Source organism: Sycon ciliatum, chromosome 1 (assembly GCF_964019385.1).
Source record: "Sycon ciliatum chromosome 1, ocSycCili1.1, whole genome shotgun sequence".
Taxonomy (NCBI): Eukaryota; Metazoa; Porifera; class Calcarea; order Leucosolenida; family Sycettidae; genus Sycon; species Sycon ciliatum.
In genome coordinates, this window is record NC_088643.1 from 90956245 (window position 1) to 90982536 (window position 26292).

The 26292-nt window shown below is 46.3% G+C and overlaps 2 protein-coding genes across 2 annotated transcripts in view; one reads left to right on the forward strand and one right to left on the reverse strand.

Annotated features, from left to right (window-relative positions):
• Nucleotides 1–295: 295 nt before the first annotated feature.
• LOC135806420 (transmembrane protein 106C-like) lies at nucleotides 296–16319 on the forward strand. The gene is made up of 7 exons (XM_065320599.1): nucleotides 296–871; nucleotides 3095–3155; nucleotides 4041–4194; nucleotides 10920–11060; nucleotides 11483–11526; nucleotides 13498–13545; nucleotides 15612–16319. The coding sequence occupies exons 1-7, from the start codon at nucleotides 625–627 to the stop codon at nucleotides 15784–15786; spliced, it is 870 nt and encodes a 289-aa protein (XP_065176671.1). The 5' UTR covers nucleotides 296–624; the 3' UTR covers nucleotides 15787–16319.
• The window catches only part of LOC135806417 (nucleolar protein 14-like), a 70361-nt gene continuing 60374 nt past the window's right edge, over nucleotides 16306–26292 (reverse strand). Inside the window, exons 19-28 of the mRNA XM_065320595.1 lie at nucleotides 26071–26172; nucleotides 25737–25796; nucleotides 25062–25176; nucleotides 24701–24785; nucleotides 23512–23616; nucleotides 23133–23166; nucleotides 19105–19223; nucleotides 18458–18578; nucleotides 17434–17504; nucleotides 16306–16944 (exon numbers count right to left, since the gene is read on the reverse strand). Coding sequence (XP_065176667.1) covers nucleotides 16887–16944; nucleotides 17434–17504; nucleotides 18458–18578; nucleotides 19105–19223; nucleotides 23133–23166; nucleotides 23512–23616; nucleotides 24701–24785; nucleotides 25062–25176; nucleotides 25737–25796; nucleotides 26071–26172 — 870 coding nt within the window. The 3' untranslated portion in view covers nucleotides 16306–16886. The remainder of the gene's footprint in view (nucleotides 16945–17433; nucleotides 17505–18457; nucleotides 18579–19104; nucleotides 19224–23132; nucleotides 23167–23511; nucleotides 23617–24700; nucleotides 24786–25061; nucleotides 25177–25736; nucleotides 25797–26070; nucleotides 26173–26292) is intronic.

The window sequence follows — 26292 nt, forward strand, 5'->3', positions numbered from 1 at the left end:
AAATGCAAAAGGCTGCCCTGAAAGATTTTTCCAGCACCCTCGCGTCACGCGGTCGATCGAGAGTTGTAGGAACTGGTCGGCGCGGTCTAAATAATAATTTGTACTAGCGCGAGCTGCTAACACCGCGAGCCACCCACCGCGCCCGCGCCGACGCCGCCTAGCGCCTGGCTCGTGCGCACATAGTCATTGTCGAGCATTAGCTAATCCATGACGTAGTCATTATAATGTGCACACCGACGCACGTGTGGATTTCGAACAGTCATGTACATGTACATTCTGCAAAAATCAAGAAGAAAGCGAAACTCCTGTTGTTATGTGGAGACAATTGACATACCAATGATGTGTCATAACTGAGCACACTCGACAGGAAACAGGGCTTCACTGTTACTGGTGCAACGACGTGTACTTATAGTAGTTGTCCACGCCTTACCCCCAATATAGGTGCAGGAGATCGTTCGTTTAGAAGGCATTGAGCCCTTACATACTTTCCATTTTCTTCAGTATCAACAAAACGTGAGCCTTGTCGTGTTCCAGCTGTCACTGTCATTGACAGTCTGGAACATAATGTGAAAGATAATGCCCTGTTAGCACTATCCCTTGTTATCATTTTGGCTTCGTGAGACCATGGATGACTTCCTGCCACATGCTCCAACGTACGGCAGTACTAATGGTGTCGCCGAGTCGCCGTATGTCGATGAAGAGGCTCTGAAGAGGAGTGATGCTGCAGACTGCAGGTCTGGGCCTGCGAGTGTGAACAGCCCTCCTCAATCAGGGAGGGAAAGGCTTTTGAGTCGGTTTTGCTCTTCATATATTTCAAGAAGAGCCGTCAAGCCATGCGAAACGTGTCAGGGTACTGGATATCTCTCTGCAGGTGAGCAGTACAGTAATCCTGTCTTGTGGGCTTATGAAAACGATGACATGTGTATGGCCTAGAGTACTGTTGCTGGAGTCTGGTGGAAGCTCATAGAATGCATAATATCAGTGTCTGCTCCAGAGCCGGGTCGGCCGGGTCAGCGACTCGGGTGGGGGACCCGTTTGGAAAGAGAACACCGAGTCACCTGTGACCCGATTGGAAATACAATACCGTAAAAGCCGGTACAATATCAATGCCCACCCAGTATAGCGCCCACTACCTGTGTACACGCCCAGGTGCCCAGTGTCAACACTCTTGTCCCGTTTTCTAGCCCAACTCCGTGTAAACACCCATGGGCGAAAGCACAGGTCCAGTACACAGTGCAGTGCATGCACAGCTCCATGTGTATGTACAGTGCCAAAAGTACATAAACCAGAGTGTGCAACTGTGCATATCAGATCTGAAACAGCGCAGTTCGTGCACTACGTCACCCTGATGAGGTCAGCCAAGCCGCGTCTTGCGTACAGCCAAATTTTCATGTTTCATAGCCCGGAAATCAGCCAAGTTTGCTTGATTTTAGACGTCCTGTTTCAGGATTTCGGTATTTTGTGTGACTGTGTACGCTGCGTGCATCCACCGACAAGTAAAGTCACCAGGCTATCCGTCTAAAAAAACCGAAATCAGGACAAACTCAGTGAACTGCACCACCGCGACTGGTTACGCAACTTTTCACCGTACCTGTGGCTTACCATGCCATCAGAAATGACGTAGTGCACGAATTACGCTCCCACAGGAACCATCCCGAGTTGCAAACTCTGGTTTATGTACTCTTGACAGTACACAGTGCAGTGCATGCACAGCTCCATGTGTAGTGTACAGTACACAGTGCAGTGCATGCACAGCTCCATGTGTATGTACAGCACACAGTGCAGTGCATGCACAGCTCCATGTGTATGTACAGCACACAGTGCAGTGCATGCACAGCTCCATGTGTATGTACGCTACTGTAGTATACAGTCAACTTTGCTTATAACGACACTCGGCGGGGCGTCAAAAAAGTGTCCTTATTCGCGAAGTGTCGTTATACGCGAAGTCTCATTATATGTATAACAGTTGGAAGGGACTTTGCTCAGGGCATGGAAATGCTGTCGTTATTCGCGAGTTGTCGTTATATCCGCAGTCGTGTTAAGCGAAGTTGACTGTAACTTAGGGTGCAGTGCACTGTGCATGTGCTAACCTGATTAGTACGTGCAGTAGTACGACATAATGTGAAGATCGGTCCGGGCCCACATTAGCACCCAGGCCCGAATTGATGCCTATGTTCTGGACCTTCACTAACGTTTCCGCCCAGGGCCTTTAATATTACGGGCTTTTTATGGCATACAGCAGGGAGCCATAACATATTTACAACTCGCTGATCATAGGCTGATGTACATGCATACATGCAGTAGCCACACTTGAACGTACCCGCCTCTGACCCGCCTCTGACCCGGTTGCAATGGTTATGCCAGGTACACGTGCACCTGGTTGGTTTGAAATCCTAGAGCAGACACTGAATATACTGTAACGGGAACACTATTTGCTGCTCGAACGCTGGAACTCGTGCTGGAAGTTGACGCTTGACTGACTCACGACTGCCATCTAGAGTGTGAGTCAATGTCGCATTCGGAAATTGTGTGAACAGACACTGAAGACCATCGACCAGTCGCAATGACATTGCCTCCAAACGTCTAATCGCATTCCAGGATTCCCATGCGAGGCACAACAATATGAAGTAAGATGTTGCGACGTCGGCGGTAATATGTGAAGAAGGTGGATGCTCCGAATGCTGGAGCCCGCAATTCCGGCCAACTGGCCGTCGACTGTCAAGTCAGTTGCCAGGAAGCGTGAACGTTCATCATGTAAAGAAGGATTGTCCCCAAGGCCAGTGATACGGAGGATTGACCTGTGTTAAGGAGTGACATGTGGAGAAGCACTCGTAACTGTATGACGGCACTACCAGGAGTGTCACGGGGGAGTGGTACAACCGGGAAGGGGGGGGGGGGCTCCCGGGGGAAAAATCGGATTTTTCGGCCAACAGGGCACGTTTTAGCGCTCTACAGGCGCTCTGGGTGGACCATCTTGGACGAAAAGTGGAACGGCCATGTGGTATGACCATGATCGTACCGTGTGTGACACCCCTCACTACTACTTGTACTTGTAGGTCTTTTCATTGTTTCGTGTCTTGGTTGTCCCGTGTAGATTCCTCCGAGTTGGTCGCACTAATTCCTCATGGAGACAGCCGCCTGAAGCCTAACTATACGTAAGTTGTAGTGCCATGTACTCGCAGCTACTTGTACAGCGCCAGTAGTCAAATTCTATGTACACAGTATACACAGTGAAACTTCAGTTTAACGTACCGCCAAGTGACATGAAAGTACTGCGTAGCCGAGGTACTCTATATCCGACGTAAAATGACTGTAAAAGGGTATGGTATGGTATTGTAGGCCCGGGGCCAGCTCCTGAGAGGTGATATGGACCCAGGTTGGCCACAGTGCCCATCATTTGTCATCCTCCCACGATACTGAAATTGGGCACAGAGTAAATTGCTCTGTGCCCAATCTCAGTATCGTGGGAGGATGAACCTCTAGCTCTACGCTACATTGTACATGTATCTGGTTATTTCAGCTTCATAATAACAGATATCTGGACAGCACAGTAGTCCTCACTGGACAGGAAGAGCAGTTCAGGAGGGAGAGACTCTAGCAAGGGGCGTGCGAGAATAGCTATTAGCACTTCCACATAAAAAAATGTCATGCTGGACATTCCATGAACGCTGGAGTGTGCTGTGTACAGTACTCGACCAACCTGCCCCATGTCTGTCAGCTCCTCGTACGAGGGGACATGCGGCCGTTTTACGGCAATACTCTGGACACGACAGGGCTCATGTATGCATGTGTGTACATGTGTGTTCGTACATGTTTGTGTTTATGTGTTTGTGTGTGTGTTTGTGTGTGTGTGTGTGTATGTGTTTGCGTGTGTGTATGTGTTTGCGTGTGTGTGTGTGTGTGTGTGTGTGTTTGCACGTGTGTGTGTGTGTGTGTGCGCGTGTGTGTGTGTATATGTGTGTGTATGCGTGTGTGCGTGTATGTGTGTGCATGTGTATGTGTGTGTGTGTGTGCGTATGTGTGTGTATTTTGCACTGCAGTAAGCACTACATTGCCTTAGCCGTGTTGGTATGTGTGGTCATAGCTACGATACTCACTGTCTTCTTGTTCCCTCGCTCAACAACTCTCAACTTTAAAACAGCATTGCTGAGTTCTCACCCGGTTAATGGATCGCTCTTACATCTTAATCTTCAGGTACATGTACATGACTGTATTGGTGTTTTCTCTGGCCATACTTAGTCTGGGAGATGGGGAGAGGGAGCTATGAAATGTAAAGTTCTGTTCCAGGGAAGAGGGCACCTAAGATATTTCGATGTGAATGGCAAGTAGGTTTGAAATACTAGTGCTGCAAGATGGTACAGTACCAAGAGTGTGCAACTCCTGATACCATTTCTATGGGGTACGCCGACGGCGAAAACTCACATCACGTGGTGTAGTGCCGCAGTTGTACGTTTCCAGCTCGTTTTTAGCGAGCAGCGGAGTACTTCAGTAATAAAGAAGCACTCTCTGACAGAATCTCACTGCGGGTATGCAAATTCCCAGCATGATCATAGCAGATATTCGGATTGCACGCATGCTATCCTTCGTTTGTACGTACATGTAGTGCGAACGTACCTGAGACACGTGATGTGAGTTTTCGCCGTCGGAGACCCCATATACAGAGTTGCACACTCTTGGGGGGTTATATACTCTTGATGGTACCTTTAATACGTCCTAAAATTAGTTCCGCCCAATAACAAGGTGGCTAAAACTTCAGCGTGTGCGTGCGTCAATATGCGGTGTTGAACTGATGCATATGTCACGTCCTTGGGTGTGATGACTGCTGCCTGACAGTCCTGTGAAAGTAGGATCTTCGTAGTGAACGCTGTGCAGTGTAGTCTGGCCCATGTGTTATCTCACGTGCTTTGTGCAAAGAACCAAGCGCTAAGTGCAGAGAATCGAGAACGAAATGCACAGTGTGAAGCAAGACTATGATTTGTAAGTGCATGCGACTCGAACATGCAGGGCAGTGCACTTCATGCATGCTATGTAAATGTACGTGCAGACCGGAGCTTGAAGTGTTAGCACCGGCCGGCAGGGAACTTTGTTGCCATTGGATATTGAATTTATTGATACGCCAGAATGAGTACGACAGTGCACGGCACAGAGGGATATAAAATGGAGTGAAATGTAATTATCCATTAGATTGAGGGAGCAACTGGGAGCTGCAAACGGGAAAGTAATTATTCGTTAGGTTGAGGGAGTACATGTACCTGGGAGTTGCAAACGGGAAAAGTCTGTAGAAAAATTGTTATTATACCTGACCTGGATGCAGAAGGTTGAAACACAATGATTTACCAGTAACCATGACAATGCTTCTGCCACCACTCAGAGTAGAGCAATAACTATGTAATGTGCACATGCACTCAGTTGATGATGGCAAACATGTTGCTCTGGGAGAGGATAAGTGTTGGTCCAATCGGGCACCAGGCCGGCCGAAGTCACAGTGAGGTGACAACTCCAGCAACTTGAACTCACTTCTTGCGGTTGTTATACTGCAACATCACGGACGTTTCCAGGTACTATTACAGAGCTCTTTCCTGCTGCCTGTTGAAGGAATTCTCCAGGAGGCTGAAAGCCAGTTCTGCAGCTGCTGCACTGAGCTGACCCAATACCAGTCGCTGAAAAGTGTGAGCCCAGGCCTTGTGGCCGTTGGCATTAGCTTTCCACCGGGTGATTGGGTCGACATTCTCGTGCACATCCTCAATAGCAGCAAAGTATTGTGGCAACTCCTCCTTCATCTCACCGATCTCAGCCTGTGTGATGAACAAAAGGATTGGAGGGCATCAACCTCTTCAGCTGCAGGCACACTATGAGCCACTTTCCAGATATCGCATAAAGTTCAGAGCGGAATGCTTGGACAAGTGGATACAAAGCATCACTTTCACCGAAACGCTGCTGGAAATACTGCTGTTGTCTGAGCCCCCGCGACCAGTCAGACAGAGCAACGAATTGTTCGGGTTGATACGGTTTACTTGGCCTCAAACGACGAATAAGGGGACAAAGGAAAGGAGCAGGGCTCAGGAGGACAACGGAAACGATAAGAGTAACAAAAGGGCAGAAAACCACGAGAGAGAGAATAAAACGGACCCAACACGAGGAGCTGCGACGACTACAGAAAACGGAAGACCAGGAAAACGGCGCAGGGCCACGAGTTATAACCCAAACGGAGCCAGGCACGAACCCAGGCACGGAGCCAGGCACGGACACGTAATCTTAGCAGTAACCAGGCAAAAAGCGTGCAGACAGCATGCAATCAGCGTGTGAACAGCGTGCAGCTAAACTACGTACAACACTGCTTCGCACGTAGAATGCATTCCAGTGGATATTTCTTCCACATGTTGCTTGCCCCTCCTTGGATGCCGCCAAGACATTGGACCACTGTCAGCTATAGTTGATGGTAGGTAGATGGGGTTCGCTTCGATAATCTGCCGTGGAGAACAGATTACTTCATACGCCTGCAGACAGAGTTCTCCATCTCCTTCAAGCTTGTAGGTCGCATTAGCAAATTGACGACCAAACTCCAACGAGACTGCCAGTTGCATCTGCAGCCTACCTTGTTCTTCAGGATCCTGGATGTTAGCCTTGAGCCGTGTGCATGTCGTACCGTGATGTTCGCCATCGTCCTCCACACATATAAAGGAGACACCAAACTTTACGTGCAGCTGTTCCATGACATTCCATTTGGACCACCACCGAGTTTTGCTGTGACTCCGCACAGACACGCCGCTCAGCGTGCAGAACTCTAGTCGGGATTTGGGGCTATGCGAAAATAGCTGTATCCATGTCATGACGAAGGTATCCAGCTCTTTAGCCTTGATGGCGCCGCCCACATGGTCTAAGGTGCGGGCGAAGCAACCAACATATCCATCACCCCAAGATATAGCATGCGGATGCTGTGAGTGTCCACATCATTGACAGATGCTCGGCCACGCATTTGCCGGTACGAGGAGGATGGAGGTTTGTACTTGCTACACAGTGGTCAGTGTATGGACAAGTGCATGCGCTATCTGCTCTGCAGCAAGCTACTTTGCAACTAACATGAGGAGCACGAAGTATTGCCATTAATACTTGATGGAGAAGTCAGCGTCAACTACCCCGACGATTATGAGCATAGCTGTGCACACTTTGCACACCTTCTCCTCTGCGTCCCTGGCCTCCTTCTTTTCAGCATGCTTCAGCTCTCTCTCCCGCAAGTCAAGCTCCTTCTCCTTTAGGGCTGTTCTCTTCTTGATCTCCTCTGCTACGTTGAGTCGCCTGTGCTTTGTTGTGGGTGCTCCTTCTGTTTGTTCTCCATCTAAAAGCATACAGTAAAATAAAACAAAGTATCAATATGACATGCTAGTACTTGTAAAGTCTTTAGGCATCACACATGATCTCTATAATCAGCTACATGTATATCACAAGTCCAAATAATTAAACCAACTTTATATGAATCACAGCAGATTTAGAAATGCAATCCAATGGTGGATGTGCATTGAAAATTATACATCATAGAAATGTGAAGAGAACTGAATGAGCAAAATATCAACTTACCATTAGACCTCTTGATCCCTCGGGTTTGGGCTTATGTTAGCAGGGAAGCATCACGCATCTCCTTCGCCAGCCCTGCATCATCTGCCTGCTTCTTCTTCGCTGCTGCTGCTGTCATCTCCTTCTTTTCCTCCTCGGCATCGTAGCGCTCGAGGAGTTCCGTCAGGAGACGGGCCTTCTCATTGTCGGTCTCCTCTATGCCCGTCCTAAAATATCCACCCAAACAAAAATAGACATGGATAGTTTGGTAACCCGAGTCTTGCTTGAACCGCATGCAAACACATTATACTGCACATTCAACTCATGCTGTATCATATACACCATGCAGGTTAGCCTGTATCGTATACACCATGCAGGCTAAATTGTACCGTAAAGACCATGCAGGCTAAATTGTATCATGCACACCATTCTCCACTGTATCATGCATATCATGCAGACTGAATTGCACACAGACCAGACTGGGAACACCAACTACTACATACAGTACATACAGTACAGTCATACAGTACAGTCATACAGTACATACAGTACAGTCATACAGTACAGCCAAGAAACGCATTTTCAGTTGTAAGTTTTTACTCACTTGTTCTTATCCTTGTTGTTTCGTGTCCGGAACTCTTTCAATGCGGCACGAACTTTGTCCCGGCACAGGCGTGCAGAGAAGTCCTTGCCCGTGGCTCGCAAGTTAGCGGAAACAGTTTCCCAGGCCTTAGGTCCACGGACAAAGGGGGACTCCTGTGCCAGGACCTCCCGAAACAACAGGATTTCGTCTCTCTCCGAGAAGCGAGTTCTGGAGACCTCCCGCGTTGGCGTTGTTACCTCTCCGGTGCTGGAGGCAGAAGAAGATGAGCTGGCTGGCGAGTGGTGCTGAGCAACAGCAGGCTGTTCCGCCGGGGAACCTGGCAAAAAACCCGAGGTCACTCATGATGACAGACAGCTAGTCTAGCTTGACGCGACAATAAGCAAAGTGAAAGCAAAGTGAAAGAGGAAGAGGCCTTTCCTCCACACACGCGTGGCTTTGAACTTCCGCGGCAGTACAAAAATTATCCCAGGATCCCGTCAATAACCTGTCAAAACTCACGCATCCAGTAAAAATGCTGATAAACCAGATATCGTCAAGCCTCACGCTATTTTCGACCAAATAAGGTTTCAACGCAGAACTTTATCGTCATTTCCCTGGTCCGGGGTAGATAGCGTCGAAAATAGCGTTAGCGTTTTTTTTTGCTAAGGGGTCGTCCGTATTTTTCGAAAAATTAAAAAATCCGTCCTCAGGCAAAAAGGGGGTGGGTGGTCAAGAGTGCTGGCGGAATTTAATTTTTTGATTTTTCGTACTTTTTTTTTTTTTTTTGCTCCAGTGACTTTCATACACTTGTTGCACTGATTATAGCTGACTGTGTAGTGTACTGTAGACGTAGTGTAGGATCGATTGTCGCTAACACCAGTATCTACTATGATATACATGTACATGACTTTTCATGTAGTTGTAGGACGGTGCATGGCCGGGACGTCGGTAGACCTAATACACCCTTCGACAGACAAGGACCTACTCCATCGGACACGCACACACGAACAGGAACCGAGATTCCCCCATCAACAGTGCCCTCACCCTCTACAACTCACTCCCTATCGACATCACAACCCAACCTCGTAGAAATTCTTTCCGAAACAATGCATCCAGTCTTCTTTTGAGCAGTACCTGCTCCTGCTCCGCGCATCCCCCTGGTTTCTGATATCTCGAATGTGTACTTATCTCGATCACCCCTGCTAACGTTATTGCCCCCGCTTGTTTTTCATGATCCATTGCTTCTTGCCTCCCGGTTAATTTCCATCTAGCTGTTCCTGGCTAGTACCAGTTCTATCGCACTTATTAATCATCCTCAGTATTGGCGTCACGCCATCGTGGAATAAAAGAATAATAATAATAATACTCACTGTACTTAGCAGGGAGTCGTAAAATACCGGTATTTTACGACTCCCTGGTACTTAGCTACTAGTACTTGACACAGGTGCAGTCAGAAAACATGGGGTCAGGAGTTCTTATTTTTCGAGCTGGCCAGCTGGGCCGGCATCAGTAAAAAAAACTAAAAATCAAAAAATTAATGGGAAAAAATGGGGGGTGGGTGGGTGGGTCAGAGACAATTTTGCACGAGGACGGATTTTTTAATTTTTCGAAAATTACGGACGACCCCTAAGGGTACCTATTCTAGTCATATGTGTCAGGGCTATAGAGGTGAAGTGTGATAAAATACTGAGATGAAGTGTGATTGTTACGCATACATGACATTACATGTGTGTGTGTGTGTGTGTGTGTGTGTGTGTGTGTGTGTGTGTGTGTGTGTGTGTGTGTGTGTGTGTGTGTGTGTGTGTGTGTGTGTATGTGTGAACTAGTAAGAAGGGTGGGTAGCCGAGGAAGAAACAAGCGAGTACTGTAGCCACTGTGGAAAGATTGCGAAAGAGTGTGAGGTGTCATTGATGAGACGAAAGAGTGTGAGGTGTCATTGATGAGACCAAAGAGTGTGAGGTGTCATTGATGAGACGAAAGAGTGTGAGGTGTCATTGATGAGACGAAAGAGTGTGAGGTGTCATTGATGAGACGAAAGAGTGTGAGGTGTCATTGATGAGATGAAAGAGTGTGAGGTGTCATTGATGAGACCAAAGAGTGTGAGGTGTCATTGATGAGACGAAAGAGTGTGAGGTGTCATTGATGAGACGAAAGAGTGTGAGGTGTCATTGATGAGACGAAAGAGTGTGAGGTGTCATTGATGAGATGAAAGAGTGTGAGGTGTCATTGATGAGACCAAAGAGTGTGAGGTGTCATTGATGAGACGAAAGAGTGTGAGGTGTCATTGATGAGACGAAAGAGTGTGAGGTGTCATTGATGAGACGAAAGAGTGTGAGGTGTCATTGATGAGATGAAAGAGTGTGAGGTGTCATTGATGAGACCAAAGAGTGTGAGGTGTCATTGATGAGACGAAAGAGTGTGAGGTGTCATTGATGAGACGAAAGAGTGTGAGGTGTCATTGATCAGACGAATTTCCCTGAAGACTGTCTCAAGAAAAACGATTAGGAAACCTCTAGTCAATGATCTTGTATAACTCTTCACTACCCTGGCAACATGTTTTGCTTATGTTTATTGATCAGTTGGTGTATATCAATATGTGTATCTGCATGTGTGTGTATGTGTGTGTGACTGTGTGCATGGGTGCATATGCATGTGTGTGTGACTGTGTGCATGGGTGCATATGCATGTGTGTGTGACTGTGTGCATGGGTGCATATGCATGTGTGTGTGTGCTATGTGTGTATGTTCATATGCGAACTGGTGTGCTGCTGGGTGAACACTTGTAGGCGCGGCTGAACGTGTCTAATCGCAACTATCTGCCACTGACCATTGGGAAACTGAATCTGATTATCTCTGAAGAGGAGAATCTTGCAGTAACACTGGACTTTAACCATTCTGAGGTTATTCCATCTCGCCAAGCTAAGGTGGTAAGTTCTAGTGACCGGTGATTTGTATTGATCATGCCTGTATGCCTGTATGCCTGTATGCCTGTAATTAGTGCATGCCTGTAAGGATGTATGCCTGTAATTAGTGTATGCCTGTATGCCTGTATGCCTGTATGCCTGTATGCTGGACAAGTCTAGTCCCTGTAGTGGGTTTGCAGCGGGTTTGCTCCTGTACAAGATTAGAGCTATGGATGTAAGCTACGGCTATGGATACAGTTATACATACTTCGAAGTATGCATATGGCATGGCTACGACTACGCCTGTTGCTAGGGGGAAAACCCTCCCTCGCCGGAGTAAGTGAAGGCGCTTATTAAAATTGTATCTCTGGCTCCTGAACTTTCCCGCTGTGTCTATCTGTCCGCCTGTCCGTCCGTCCGTCTGTCCTTCTCCATGTGTTGTGCAGATAATACAGAACTTCACGATACCCATAACCACCCCGCATACTGTGTAAGTAGCCATCGGAAACACAATGGCATGGACGTAGCATACTCTTTTCACCAGGGAGTAGTAGGTATTTTACTACTCCCTGCTTGTCACCCACTGTCTTGTGCACATTGTCAAATTTTGCTGCAGGTCATCACTGCTTGTACATGTATCATCAGTTGATACCAACAAGAAGGTTGTACAGTACAGTGCAAATAATTGTTTAGTTTACAACTTTACACCATGAAGTTGATTGCTCCAACGAGTTAGAACTTTACACCATGCCAAAATAAAGGCCGGTTTACAGAACAACTTTCGCGATGCGACACACGATTTGCGACAGTTGCGACAAGAAAATACCTGTCGCGTACAGTCGCAAGGTACCTGCCGCAGAAATTGAAGAAAGTTCAACTTTTGCGACAACCGACGCGCGACTTACACAAATGGAGTACAGTTTCTACCCTGGGTGCACGTGCATAGTACTACTAGTACATAGGGATGTCGCAAACACCAAAACTCTTGTGAACCGTGTGTCGCTTTCACAGCTCGTCGCAGGTGTCGCATGTCACGTGGCAAAACATTGTATTGTGAATCAGCCTTGAGGTTATATCGGTAGCCGCATCTGTGAGTTAAATGCCCAAAGTAGAATATGCATACCCCGGTAGAACGCCCCCTGCCCGTGTACGCACCCAGTTGCCGCGTGTCAACACTCGTGTTCCATTTTCTAGCCCACCTCCGTGTTACCGCCCATGGGCGACAGCACAGGTCAGTGCATGCCTGTACAGCTCCACATGCATGTACGGTACTGTAGTTATACCAAGAGTCCATAAACAAGAGTGTGCAACGCCACAAAGATGTCTGTCACGACTCGTTTTCAACATTACGTCATTTTCATGTAGCTACACGTGCAGGCCGCGACATTCGCTACATGTGAAATGTACATGAAAATGACGTAATGTTGAAAACGAGTCGTGACAAGACCCTATCGCGCGTTGCACACTCTTGTTTATGGACTCTTGGTATAACTATAGTGTACAGTGTACTGTGCTAACCTTTTACGTACCTCTAGACTGTAGTAGTACGGCATGATGTGAAAATTAGTTTGATTTCACTTATCTGAAATAGCGCCCAGGCCCAAATTGATGCCCATGTTCATGACCTTCACTAACGTTTCCGCCCAGGGCCTTATTACGGGCTCTTGTACCATTCGTCCAGGAGCAAAGCGACAGTACTATGTAGTGTCATGCATTTGCCTGTCGCTTGTACTGGTAGCTCGTAGTACTGTTGCTGCAGCTGCTGCTGCTGTTGATATTGTGTTGTTGAAGTGCTTATACAGTCAACTTTGCGTATAACGACACTTGGCTGGGCATCAGAAAAGTGTCGTTATTCGCGAAGTGTCGTTATACCCGAAGTCTCATTATATGTATACAGGTAGAATGGACTTTGCTCTGGGCATGAAAAGTCTGTCGTTATTTGCGAATTGTCGTTATATCCGCAGTCGTTATTAGCAAAGTTGACTGTACATGTACATGCATATGCTCTCTCTCTCTCTCTCTCTCTCTCTCTCTCTCTCTCTCTCTCTCTCTCTCTCTCTCTCTCTCTCTCTCTCTCTCTCTCTCTCTCTCTCTCTCTCTCTCTCTCTCTCTCTCTCTCTCTCTCTCTCTCTCTCTCTCTCTCTCTCTCTCTCTCTCTCTCTCGCTCTCTCTATCTCTATCTCTCTCTCTCTCTCTCTCTCTCTCTCTCTCTCTCTCTCTCTCTCTCTCTCTCTCTCTCGCTCTCTCTCTCTCTCTCTCTCTCTATCTCTATCTCTCTCTCTCTCTCTCTCTCTCTCTCTCTCTCTATCTCTCTCGCTCTCTCTCTCTCTCTCTCTCTCTCTCTCTCTCTCTCTCTCTCTCTCTCTCGCTCTCTCTCTCTCTATCTCTATCTCTCTCTCTCTCTCTCTCTCTCTCTCTCTCTCTCTCTCTCTCTCTCTCTCTCTCTCTCTCTCTCTTGCAGGGTGATGTGCACAATAGCAGAATACACGATGATATTTATACGAACAAGGTGTGCTATAATTCTATCTTTTAACGTCTTTTTGGTATAGTAGTCAATTGGGAACTTGTGGCCTGGCACGAGGGAAGCATGGATGCAGCGAATGGGATTTTCGGTCTTAGACCACTTTGTGGTGGGTCTGATCTACTCACCTCCCACCGTTTAGGAGCTGCATCCACGCCTTGATCCTAGAGGGTGATGGTGTTCCTGCAGGTTCGTGTGAGACTCGGCTTCCAGCCGAGTCTCACACGAACCGTGAATTTTGTTTTGTTTTGGCATGGCAATATTATATGTGCTGCCGTACTTTGGAGTATGGCAGCACGTAGACTCTTTGTTTCAAGTTCTGGGGACAGTCATACATCAGTCATACATCAGTGTGTGAATATACAGCACAGAGAGATGTTTGCACCACATCTTGCAGTAATGAACTTTACTCCACCACATTGTGCCCGCCGAGACCCGTTACAAAGAAACATTCACATTGAAGGATGAGAACTAGATTCTGGACAACCTGACAACCTGGCTGTTTATTTTCAGATTAGCACAGCACGGGCTACAGTAATACAGAGGTTTAGATTTGAGGTTTAGGTTTGAGGTTTAGGTTTGAGGTTTAGATTTGAGGTTTAGATTTGAGGTTTAGGTTTGAGGTTTAGATTTGAGGTTTAGGTTTGAGGTTTAGGTTTGAGGTTTAGATTTGAGGTTTAGGTTTGAGGTTTAGCATCACGGAATTTGCTTTCGAGTTCGCACACACTTTTCGGTTGGCAAGCTGGATCACGAACTCTTTTCGCTCTCTCGCACTTTTCGTTCCAAAACCCCCCAGCCAGAACACCAAAAATGGACAGTCGTAAATTTCATAATTTTGTCACCTGATTCTAAGAGAATATCGCTAAAATAATACACAGAAATTAACACTTTCTCTCTACAGCTACGCGAAGGAACATCAATTGCCAAGCTTTGTTACCTGATTCCACGAGAGTGTTACGTAGCAATGCGCAGATAACTAACACTTTCTCACACACTCCATATCGCGCTACATACCACAGGGTAATTGGCATGCTGAGCTTGCCACATCCATGGTATAATAGCAGTACTCTCAGCCTCAGGGCAAGGTTAGTATTGACTTTCGTCTGATGACCGATTCAGTTCGTGAAACTCAGAGTTACGAGAAAACAACTGCTCGTTCTTCTGTCAGTAAATTTCATACATTTATGTTGTACTGCCTGTACACCATGCCTGTACACCATGCCTGTACTGCCTGTACACCATGCCTGTACACCATGCCTGTACACCATGCCTGTACACCATGCCTGTACACCATGCCTGTACACCATGCCTGTACACCATGCCTGTACACCATGCCTGTACACCATGCCTGTACACCATGCCTGTACACCATGCCTGTACACCATGCCTGTACACCATGCCTGTACACCATGCCTGTACACCATGCCTGTACACCATGCCTGTACACCATGCCTGTACACCATGCCTGTACACCATGCCTGTACACCATGCCTGTACACCATGCCTGTACACCATGCCTGTACACCATGCCTGTACACCATGCCTGTACACCATGCCTGTACACCATGCCTGTACACCATGCCTGTACACCATGCCTGTACACCATGCCTGTACACCATGCCTGTACACCATGCCTGTACACCATGCCTGTACACCATGCCTGTACACCATGCCTGTACACCATGCCTGTACACCATGCCTGTACACCATGCCTGTACACCATGCCTGTACACCATGCCTGTACACCATGCCTGTACACCATGCCTGTACTGCCTGTACACCATGCCTGCACACAGGTACAACCTGTCAACGTCACAATTCTGTTTACTGATACTCTCCAAAATGCAAATTTCGTCACCGAGTTCGACTTTCATCGGAGTTCGAACCTGAACGCGAAATTTGCGATGCTCGACCTCCGAAATATGAAACAGTTTCTTTTAAAATATTGTGTAAGGTACAGACTTCCTCTTGGCTGCAAACACAGCACTGATACTATATCTGAGACGGGATGCTCTGTTCTTTTTTGTTGTGTTGGTTGCTGCCGGTGTGTTTAGATTGACCGTGGGCACGGTGTTCTTGGGGTCAGCATCACAACTCACCAGTACCTACTTCCACTACTATGATTGCCATGCATCAATTGCACCGTTATCACAGCAACTCCGTAGACCTTCCACCACAGTGCCTAGCAGTACAGGTGTTGAGGCAGAGGATGTCTTGAGTGGGGATTGAAGACATGAATGGCCATCTCCGGTGACTTTTAGGCTGTTCATTACTTCACTATGAAAAACAATTCCGTGTCCATGAGCCTCCAATCCAATTTCTATGCATGATATCATTGCTATTGTAGCTGTGGGTGTTGTACATCTGCTAGTATCGGACTACACATACTCCCCCTGATCGTACGTACCGACCAACCATGATGAAACATAAGGACTTTCTCAAAACTCCTTTGACATATTCGTTTTTCTCGCATTCCTGCAGTGGCATAATGCGTCAACCTACACACAAGTACAATGTGTAGGTACAAGTAGCAACAGCCTGTTGTTGGCTTGTAAGAAAGAACTTCCTGACGGAGCAGTGCTGGTAACTGTGCTATTTGGAACACACGCACACACTTGTACAAACACATTTCTTTTTTTTTATTCCATCATAATTATAATCCACTATTCACAGCATATACATGTAGTATTATTCCACTGTGAAAAATCATTATGATTGAAAATGATTTATCATATTGAAGCTATCAAAGGTTCAATGCTGAGTATTGCTCAAGCACGGCCTGTGAGTTACGATGTTGATTGTGTTGATCAACCATAGCCATTGCAGTACCCGTCGGCTGACTGACATGGCGACACACAGATCCGGTGACATTGTTGTGAGCATAAGACACAACTGTGAGGATAGGAGAGAGCCACGGAAACACTCGGGATGACCAGTGAAAGCAAAAAAATCGGGATCAGGACTTCTAAACCAAGTAGAAGGGCGACCGTGGACATTAGTCATTTACGGTTAAAATTACCGTGGCTGTTGTCGGCAGGCCGTGACATGCCTCCAAAATCAGCAGGCTACTGAAATGTCGGCAGGTGTGGCAACACAGCGGCTGCTAAACCAAGTCACTGCTGTTGCACCAAGCCAGTGCTACTGCTGCTGCTGCTGACCCAGCCCATGGCTGCACGTGTTGCCTCAGCCTATGTACATGAAGGTGCACACATAAGGCTCGGCACTTGGGCCATGCCACACAGAGTGTGAGCATGAACAGATCCAGCTGAAGCAGAGCTGGTGGCTCGCAGGTAAAAACGCCCATTGTTGGTCGAGCGATGACTCCACTATCAAGATTGCCGGACGTCATGTAGCAGCTTGTTGACCTTCTTCTTCCGCGTTGCATCCCTAACAGAAAACACGACGGACACAAAGAGATAATGGGGCCGACCAAGGTTACCAATCGTTTTGCAAAACGAAAAGCTTTCGTTTGGGGTGGGTGGGTTTTAGGAGTTACATTTTAGAAACTAGTATTGAATGCACATGGAAAATGCAAGTACTACTGGGTGCCGAAGATTGAAATCAATATTTAGTTGAAATTCATTTCACTTCTGGAATGGTAGGGTGGGTGGATAGGGACTGAAAAATACCAAGCGATCTTCAGCTGGCTTCTTATGTCCGTCATGTCAATCCCAGGGGTTGGACTCAACACGGGATGACTTTTTAGGAGGGAAAGCAGCAACTTGCAATTGTACGCAAGAGAGTACCGGTACGTGCGGTATACATGTACACATTTATCATGGGCTTTCTAGCACAGTATTTCTAGCACAGTGCATCAGAGAGCACCAGTATACAAGTATACATTCATCCTTGGCTTTCTAGCACAGTGCTTCTTACCTCTCGAGCTGCTCATTGAGAACCTCCTTAGCAATGGCCTGAGAGTCCTTGCGCAGCTCTCGCATTGCAGACTACAAGGAACACAGGCACAGCATCAAAGACAAAACTCAGTGAAACGGCTAGAACACATTAGAATCAGAGGTGCAAATGATGAGAAAAGAAAAGAAAAGGGTTGGACTGACGTTGTTGTCCTGGATTGTTTTGATTAAATAGTAATCATGAGTTCTTCAAAACTATCTACATGTATAGGACTGGTTTACACATGTGCAGTACGTATGTGCAATACGCATAGTTGTGTACACAGGTTCTACTGTCGCGGACATTGAAATCCGTTGAGAAGGCGAGTGGCCACGGGGCACTGGCCTTGCAGACACGAGCGCTACTGGTCCATGTGTTACAGTGTGTACGTGAACTACAGTGCATGTACACACTAACACTAACACTAACACTAGTGACACTAGTAACAGCAGTAAGGGTGCCGGCCGCGGTCATCGCATCGGATTTCAAGGTCCATATTAAACAGTAGGTAGTCAGTGTTGGTGTACGCGCTGGATTGCTGGTGCAGGTGTGTCAAACAACACTGGGATCAATAGATATCCACCAGCACAAAACTAGATGATGCTCACACACGTGAATGTATATGATATTTAAAATATAATAATAATAATGATAGAAGATCGTCATGTACACGTATGCAATATCTTCATTACTGCTCATTGTTGCCGGCCGCACTCAGTGATGGTGCAAACATGATCACGTGTAAACATGATCACGTCACTATACTAACATAGTATTAAAGCAGTATAACCCGGAAACACATGAAGGTCAATCATGTACTAGTAGTGCGATCCAATCTTTAGCCAATAGACTGAGTGGCTCTGCACTTGGCACTTGTGAGTAGTTTTCAGCCATTGGCCGTGAGACTATAGTATTTTATCAACACCAAATCGTCACACTCTGACAATACAGTAGCAACAAGCATTATACCAAGCACTTCCAAGTTCCTGAAGAAGAAAAAACTGACCTTGTTCTCTTTCTTGAGTCTGGTCTTCAACTTAGACATCTCCCTCTCCTGTTGGTTGCGACCAAGACCATGGCGATTATGGGTGAATCCGCCGCCCTGCGTCTTGCGACAAATGGCATACCTTCACAAGGAAAGTAACAAACACACACACACACACACACACACGCACACGCACACACACACACACACACACACACACACACACACACACATACACCGCACAAACACACACACACACACACACACACCGCACAAACACACACAAACCGCACAAACACACACACACACACACACACACACACACACACACACACACACACACACACACATACACACACGTACAAAATAAAACAACACGATTAGATAGCACAGGACTAACGCTATTCAGGTAGTAGTCATTGTGACAATCTGACATGCTACCAGTCACTGTCAACATTCACGCCAGGCTGAGTGTACTTGTACTTCAAAGTACCGTATATCATATTGTGCCATGTCCCCACCTTCCACCAATGCCATAGAACACGGATGTGTGAAAACACCAACACCATCCCAGGCTTGCAAGCCACACAGTAGAGGCTTTTTTTGATTATAAACAGGACAATTGTACTGATCACACATGGAAACTGACTATGCTGCACACTACTCACCTTTCATCCAAATTGGGCTCATACAGCTTCAATGGCACTGGTTTCTTCTTGAGCATTTGCAAGACAGGCCGACGCGGCGGAGTGGCCGAGAAGCGTTTTACCAGCGCAGTACGTGCTTCCTGTACAGGACAGGACAGCGCCACACAGCAGAGTACAGTACAGGATAGTGCAATACAGTGCAATACAGTACAGGATAGTACATTACAGTACAGCACAGGATAGTGCAATACATTACAGTACAGCACAGGATAGTACATTACAGTAGAGTACAGTACAGGATAGTTTTTTAAGGCCTCTTTTACGGGCAAAGTGGGAGTATACCCTGATTTTGGTCAAAAATCGAATTTTAGAAATCAGCTTTTTTCTCAATGTCAAATCGTTCAGGGTGTTTCAAAGTGTCTTCGGTGAAAATTTGGAGTGAATCGGACAATATTATGCCTGAGATATGAGTCGATAAGCGAAATGCGTATTTCAAAATTTGTAAATTTGAATTTTGTTGTAAAATGCATGATGAGTACGATACTAGATATACAGGTGGAATCCTGATAATTCGAACCTCGAAATGCCAGGAAAAAACTTCTAATTAGCCGGACATTCTAATTATCCAAACATGAACCCACAACACAATATGTATATCAAAATGCTCTCATGGTCACGCAGAGTTGCGCTAAGCCTATGGACCTTAGACACAGATTTCACGGATACTGAACTGACCGGCACAGCCTGATCATGCAAACTGAACTGACCAGTACAGTGTACAGTGAACTTCGAATTACACTTTGCTAACTTCGAATTATCAGCACAAATCCCACACATTTTCTATGTGAGTGGAATCCGTGGAACTTCGAATTAACGGACATGTCTGGTTCGAGGTTCGAATTATCAGAAAATTTTATGTGGGAATCGTATCGACAGAAATCGGTCCTGGAAAAACTTCTAATATGTTCGAATTAGGCCATATTCGAATTATCAGGATTCCACCTGTACTCGTTCTCTGGCAAATTTAGGTTCCTTCTTCCTTTTCAGTTGGGTTTTCGGCAATTTCTAGTTGCCATTGGATACGAAAACTGTCATGGAGTCGTGCACGATGATCCGCGTGATCACGAGCCAGCGTGAGCGACTGGTACGGTCCATAATTATGTCGATTCATTCATTTTTGAAATTGTCCAAAAAAATAACTGTTTACGCTATGGGTAACAAGAAACATTCAGCTCGCCCTAGAAAGCGACCCAAACGATTCCTTGGCCAGGGAGTAGCTGAGCAACTGTCTGAGTCGGATGCTGCTGCTTCTTCCTCTGCGTCGCGGCGCAAGCTGAGTTTGAGTATTCCTGCATGGATATCTGCAAGTGACTCATCGAGCTGTGACAGTAGCTCGAACTCCTCGAGCACAGAGCAGGATTCATTCAGTGAGTGCTGTGATAGCAGCGACTCGGAGAGTGGCCTGGAGGGAGAACATGGTTCTGGCACTGGTTTACTGTCCGGTTATCGTTTAGTAGACCTGACCTGCTTACAATCACTTATTTCTGAAGCTTGTTCGTGCAAAATTTGTGGAAGTAGTGACATGGTAGTCAATGAGACGCAGCGTTCTGGTCTAGCTAGTTCAGTTAGAATTTGTTGCTCAAATGATGAGTGCACTCTGCGTGTAGAGCTTCCATTGGTGCCAAAGAACAATCAGTATTTTTTTGACTGCAACAGGCGAAGTGTTCTGGCTGCTAGATCAATTGGCCGTGGCCACAGCGGGTTACGCAGATTTTGCGGCGTCATGAATCTTCCGAAGCCTGTTTCTAAGGCTGCATTTCAACGCCACCAAAAACACCTCTACACTGCTGCAAAGTCTGTTGCTGAAGCTAGTATGCAGCAAGCAGTTGCAGAAGTCAAATCTCTGAACGCGAAGAAAGAACAGGACCTGAACGTGGCGGCAGTAACGTTCGACGGCACGTTGATGAAGCGAGGCTTCACATCCCTTCATGGCGCATTCACGTGCATCGATTGGGACACCGGCCTGGTTTTGGATTTACATGTCAGCACCAAGTACTGCCAGGCCTGAAAACAGCGAGCAGAAAGAAAGGAACGCGGTCGCATCAGTGCTGAGGAATACACTGCATGGAAAGAGGAGCATTCCAAAGTGTGTCCCATAAACACAACGCGGTCAGCACCCGGCATGGAATCAGAGGCTGCTGTAGTATTGTGGCAACGTTCAGTGGCAAGAAATGGTCTAGAGTACCATTCTTTTATAGGCGATGGTGACTCGAAGGGCTTTTCTGCAGTCAATGAAACACAACCGTATGGACCGAATGTGACAGTCAGGAAAGAAGAGTGCGTCGGCCACGTGCAAAAACGCATCGGTACCCACCTGCGCAAGTTGAAGCAGACCATGAAAGGCCAGAAATTGGACGACGGCAAACCACTTGGTGGTCAAGGCAGGCTCACTGATCCCCTCATAGACACCCTGCAGACGTATTATGGGAATGCAATCAGAAGCCATCCCCATGATCTGCAAAGCATGGCGAAGGCTATATAGGCTGGCCTTTTTCATCGCGTATCCACTGACGAACGTCCACAGCACATGTTTTGCCCGACAGGTGGAGACAGCTGGTGCGGTTGGCAGCTTGCTCAGGCGGGCAAGCAAGAGCTGCATCAGCACCACAACACGATTCCTGAAGCTGTGGTCAAAGCCATTAAGCCCATCTACAACAATCTCACGTCTCGTGCCCTCTTGCTTCGCTGTATGCGCGGTGCGACGCAGAATCAAAACGAGTCATTCAATTCCATTCATTCCCTGCATATATGTGATAGTTCCTTGCTGATACAAAAAGTTCCCTGATACTGACTTGCTTGATTTAGTTTTCCTGCGCGACGTGCGTGCCGCTTTGCGATCCGTGTTTGCCTTTTTAGTGTCGGCTACAAAATGACTTTGGATACAGTTATAACCATGTGAGCAGCTTTTCCAGGATGGTCTGTTACCAGGGAACATACGTAGAGAATTTTACTTGATTCCTTCCAGTGGTTCTGGAGTTACAGCTATTTTCATATTGTCCACTCTGATTTGTGGCGGCCAGGTTATACTCTCACCTTAGCAAATTAACACAATGGTTTAAAATGCAATAAATCATACACTGGAGAAGAAATCAGAAAAATGCATGTGTAAAATAAAGAATTTCAAACCCAAACCAAAAAAACTTCAAATCAATTTTGCAATACAGTACAGGATAGTACATTACAGTACAGTACAGGATAGTGCAATACAATAGAGTCCAGACAGTACAGGATTTTTTTACTTACGGTACAGGATACATGTAGTACAATACAGTAGAGTAGAGTACAGGATACATGTAGTACAATACAGTAGAGTAGAGTACAGGATAGTACATTACAGTAGAGTACAGGATAGTACATTACAGTACAGTACAGGACAGAACACAAGAACAAAGCATGCAGATAGTGATTTTGATGTCTACCGTACGTGGCAAAATGATATGTAACTCTTCTTTTACTGACAGTGCACACACATGTACTGCTTTGTCACGTTTGGACCTGGAGCTGGAGCCTTTTGTTAATTGTTTTGCAGCGTACTTCTTGATCGTACTTGTTTTTCGGAGTACAGAACCTGCTCGTTTTCCCCATTCTTTGCTTGGCTCCATGGTAACTTGGCAAGCACAACACACCTGTGATGTTGTGTTGGTATCTAGCTACATGTCCAGTTCGTACACTGTACACTGTACACTGTACACTGTACTGTACACTGTACACTGCTTTACAGTGCTGCTCAATGAAATACAGCCGAGTCACTCAGGTACGCGCCGGGCATTGTGCAGCCCTGTAGGCCTATGAACACTGGGCTGCGAAATGATGCAAGGCGCAAACTTGACTCACGCGACCGGATTTCACTGAGCAGCACCGTGCATGTATTAGTATTGTACACAGTCGGCAATGGCAACTACAATGCTGGCAACTGAAATCCGCCAAGGGGGTCGGATTTCAGTTGCCAGCATTGTAGTATTAATAATAATCGATTTATGAGCACTCACCTTGGCATCTGCTGACAGTCGACTGACTGGTAATCTAACAACAATACAAACATACATATATGTCGGGATGGATGAGGAACAGATAAACACCACACATGCCATCGTACCACACACACAGCAAACTTTTCAAACGCGCCGCAAGAACTGCATGATTGTACTGTAAGTTAGCAGAACAACTAAATTGTGTTTCAGACATTTAAACGAAGACCAAGCAAATCCGCAGCCCTAACACACATATCCAATCTTGGCTGTTCAAGCATTATCAGTTGTCTGATGATTGCCAAAGGGCACAAAACTACTAGCTACAGCGAAGATGTGCGGAGCTCTGTGTCTTGTGTATATGACACATAGAAATATAACTATATTATAAAGGCAATACCTCCGCAGATGTGCAGAAGCCGGTGCGAAAAGCTCAGGGAAAGATGTAACCGAGCTGTAGAGGTTTGTGACCTCCTGCAGTAGCTGCACAGCAATACTGACCAATCTGTACAGAGATACAAAGACAGCATATCAACATCACAGCACTATAGTGACTAATCTGTACAGAGACAGCAACATCAACATCAGAGCCCCATACACAACAATACAGATTAGCTGACAATGGGCCCACACTATGATCAGCAGGAATGAAATAGTTATAATAGCTCGATAGATAGATAGATACAGTTAACTTCGCTTATAACGACACTCGGCGGGGCGTCAAAAAGGTGTCCTTATTCGCGAAGTGTCGTTATACCCGAAGTCTCAATATGTATTACAGTGGGATGGGACTTTGCTCTGGGCATGGAAATTCTGTCGTTATTCGCGAATTGTCGTTATATCCGCAGACGTTATTAGCGAAGTTGACTGTAGATAGATAGATAGATAGATAGAGAGAGAGATAGATGGATGGCAGCCCTTGGCGGATTATGCTCGGTAAATTGCTGAATTATACTTTCCATTAGGCCCAAATTATGCCAGCGATTATGCTACATTATGCTGGAAATATGCCAATGATGGTGCTAAGTAAATTGCTTTCCATTATGCCCCAATTATACCAGTGATTATGCTACATTATGCTGGAATTATGCGGCACCATGACAGCACGGCTTATAAGGGGTAACATTCACCAGGTTATTTCCTGTAACATGCCTACATATGCCTGGAGCATTAATCTTCATCCAGCATCGTAAGGCTATGCTGACCGTCTGGTCTCAGAAGTCCTTTTATGCTAGGGCATAATTTTTAGACAAAATCCGAAGATTATGCCAGAAATTATGCCAGCATAATCCACCAAGGGCTAATGGATGGATGGATGGATGGATATTCGATAGATAGATAGATGGAGAGAGGGAAAGAGAAGCGAGGAGGGGGAGAAAGAGAAAGAAAAGGAGAGAAATAAATATACAGAAAGACTGCCTGATTGTGCAAGAGGGCGATAACAAAAATCTTGGGCACATAAAACACAAGCACCTTAGCACCTTCATAAATTCAACAATGCACTATAGGCCATCGAATAAAAGTAAATGTGATCTAGGATTGGCCAATAACCGTGTGCGCGCGTGCGTGCGTGTGTGTGTTGCCCTTACCCATTGCTGGCACATTTCTCTTGTGCTCGCAATACTGCTGATCTTTGCTCAGCCGTGGAATTCGAGAATGGCGGTGTTAGACTAGCTGCAATAACAACAACAAACAGGACAGCGGCAGTGGAAAAGAATATAACGAGAATACATGTAATTCAACCTAAAAAAAGCTGTACAAAATGGAACATGCATGCAGACACATGTGTGTGTATTTTGGCACTGTCAAAAACAACAGTGACCAAGCTCGTGTGCGTGTATGCGTGCATGTGTGCTGTCCAAGTTCAACCCACATATTGCGGTGCAACGTACTGTGCTTCAAGAGCATGCATGCTGCTACACAAGCACAAATCTCGATAACAATGCTTACCTAGATCATGTGCTGGTGATGCTGGTGAAGATGAGGATGCCGGTGCTGATATTGCGATTATCCCAGTCAAGAAATTCACCATTTCCGGCATGAATCTCTTCGACTGCCGTAAATACTGTGCAGAGAGACAACACAATGTCATAACAATGTGCCGGCATGTGAGCGGTAGCCGACAAGCTGCCAAAGTTCATACAAGTGTTAGATACCACAGTGGAACTCACGTAGTGTACATACTCTGATCAGATGTACACTTCCTTAGTACGGACATTGTCAGGGGTATGAGTGTCTTGATCCATATTGAACTAAGCGTTTGGATAAGCAGTACTTTGGAAAGTATGTACTAGTACACAGTTTCCTGCTGCCCATGGCATGGGGTACGAGTTCCACTGTAGTACATGTACATGTATGTCAGAGTCCAAGCCACACACATAGCGGCAGAACAAAGCAAATGCAGAGCACACGAGAGTAGCGGTACAAAGTAGCTTTCAGATCAACTTTACAACGCTTCTTGGAGCTTCATATTGATGAAGGTATTGAGCAGTTCGAAGTGCAAATTGCAATGCAAGCTTGCCACAAAAGGTTTCGCAGTATTGAAGTACAAGTAACATTCAATTTTTCAACTGACAGGGGGGAGGGGGGGGGGGATGTAGATGAGAAGCAGACAAAGCGCCGTACCTGTAGTAGTAGCTGACATATCCATAGACCGCTCAGTAGCGAGTCTGCATTCAGTGAACACTGTGTACAGACATACACACACAAACATCATAGAATCATGTACATGTACACACATTACCAATGCCGATCCACATGACCATGCACGTACGCACGCACACAGGCATGCGCGTAGAACAGACATGCATGTGCACATAAACGAATAGTGATCAATGAACTGCTGCTCAGTTCCACATGCCAAGCCATGATTCTAAACAAGCATGCACACACACAATCATAGTTATTGCTAGGTGGCGTATCTCGCATTGGAAAAAACAGCGAGCAAACATCACCTTACATGTGCTAAATAGTCTGCCATGAGAAGCAGAGATGGCGAGACGATACGATGACGAAAATCTGACGTTGAATAGATAGCGCCGGCAACTTGCAAAGTGACTCGCTGCACGTGGGTGGTGAGGATCCCACAGAAGATGCAAATACACAGGCACACACACACACACACACACACACACCTGTTAGCAACACAGCATGCAGCGCAGCTTGATCCTTGTAAAGAGTG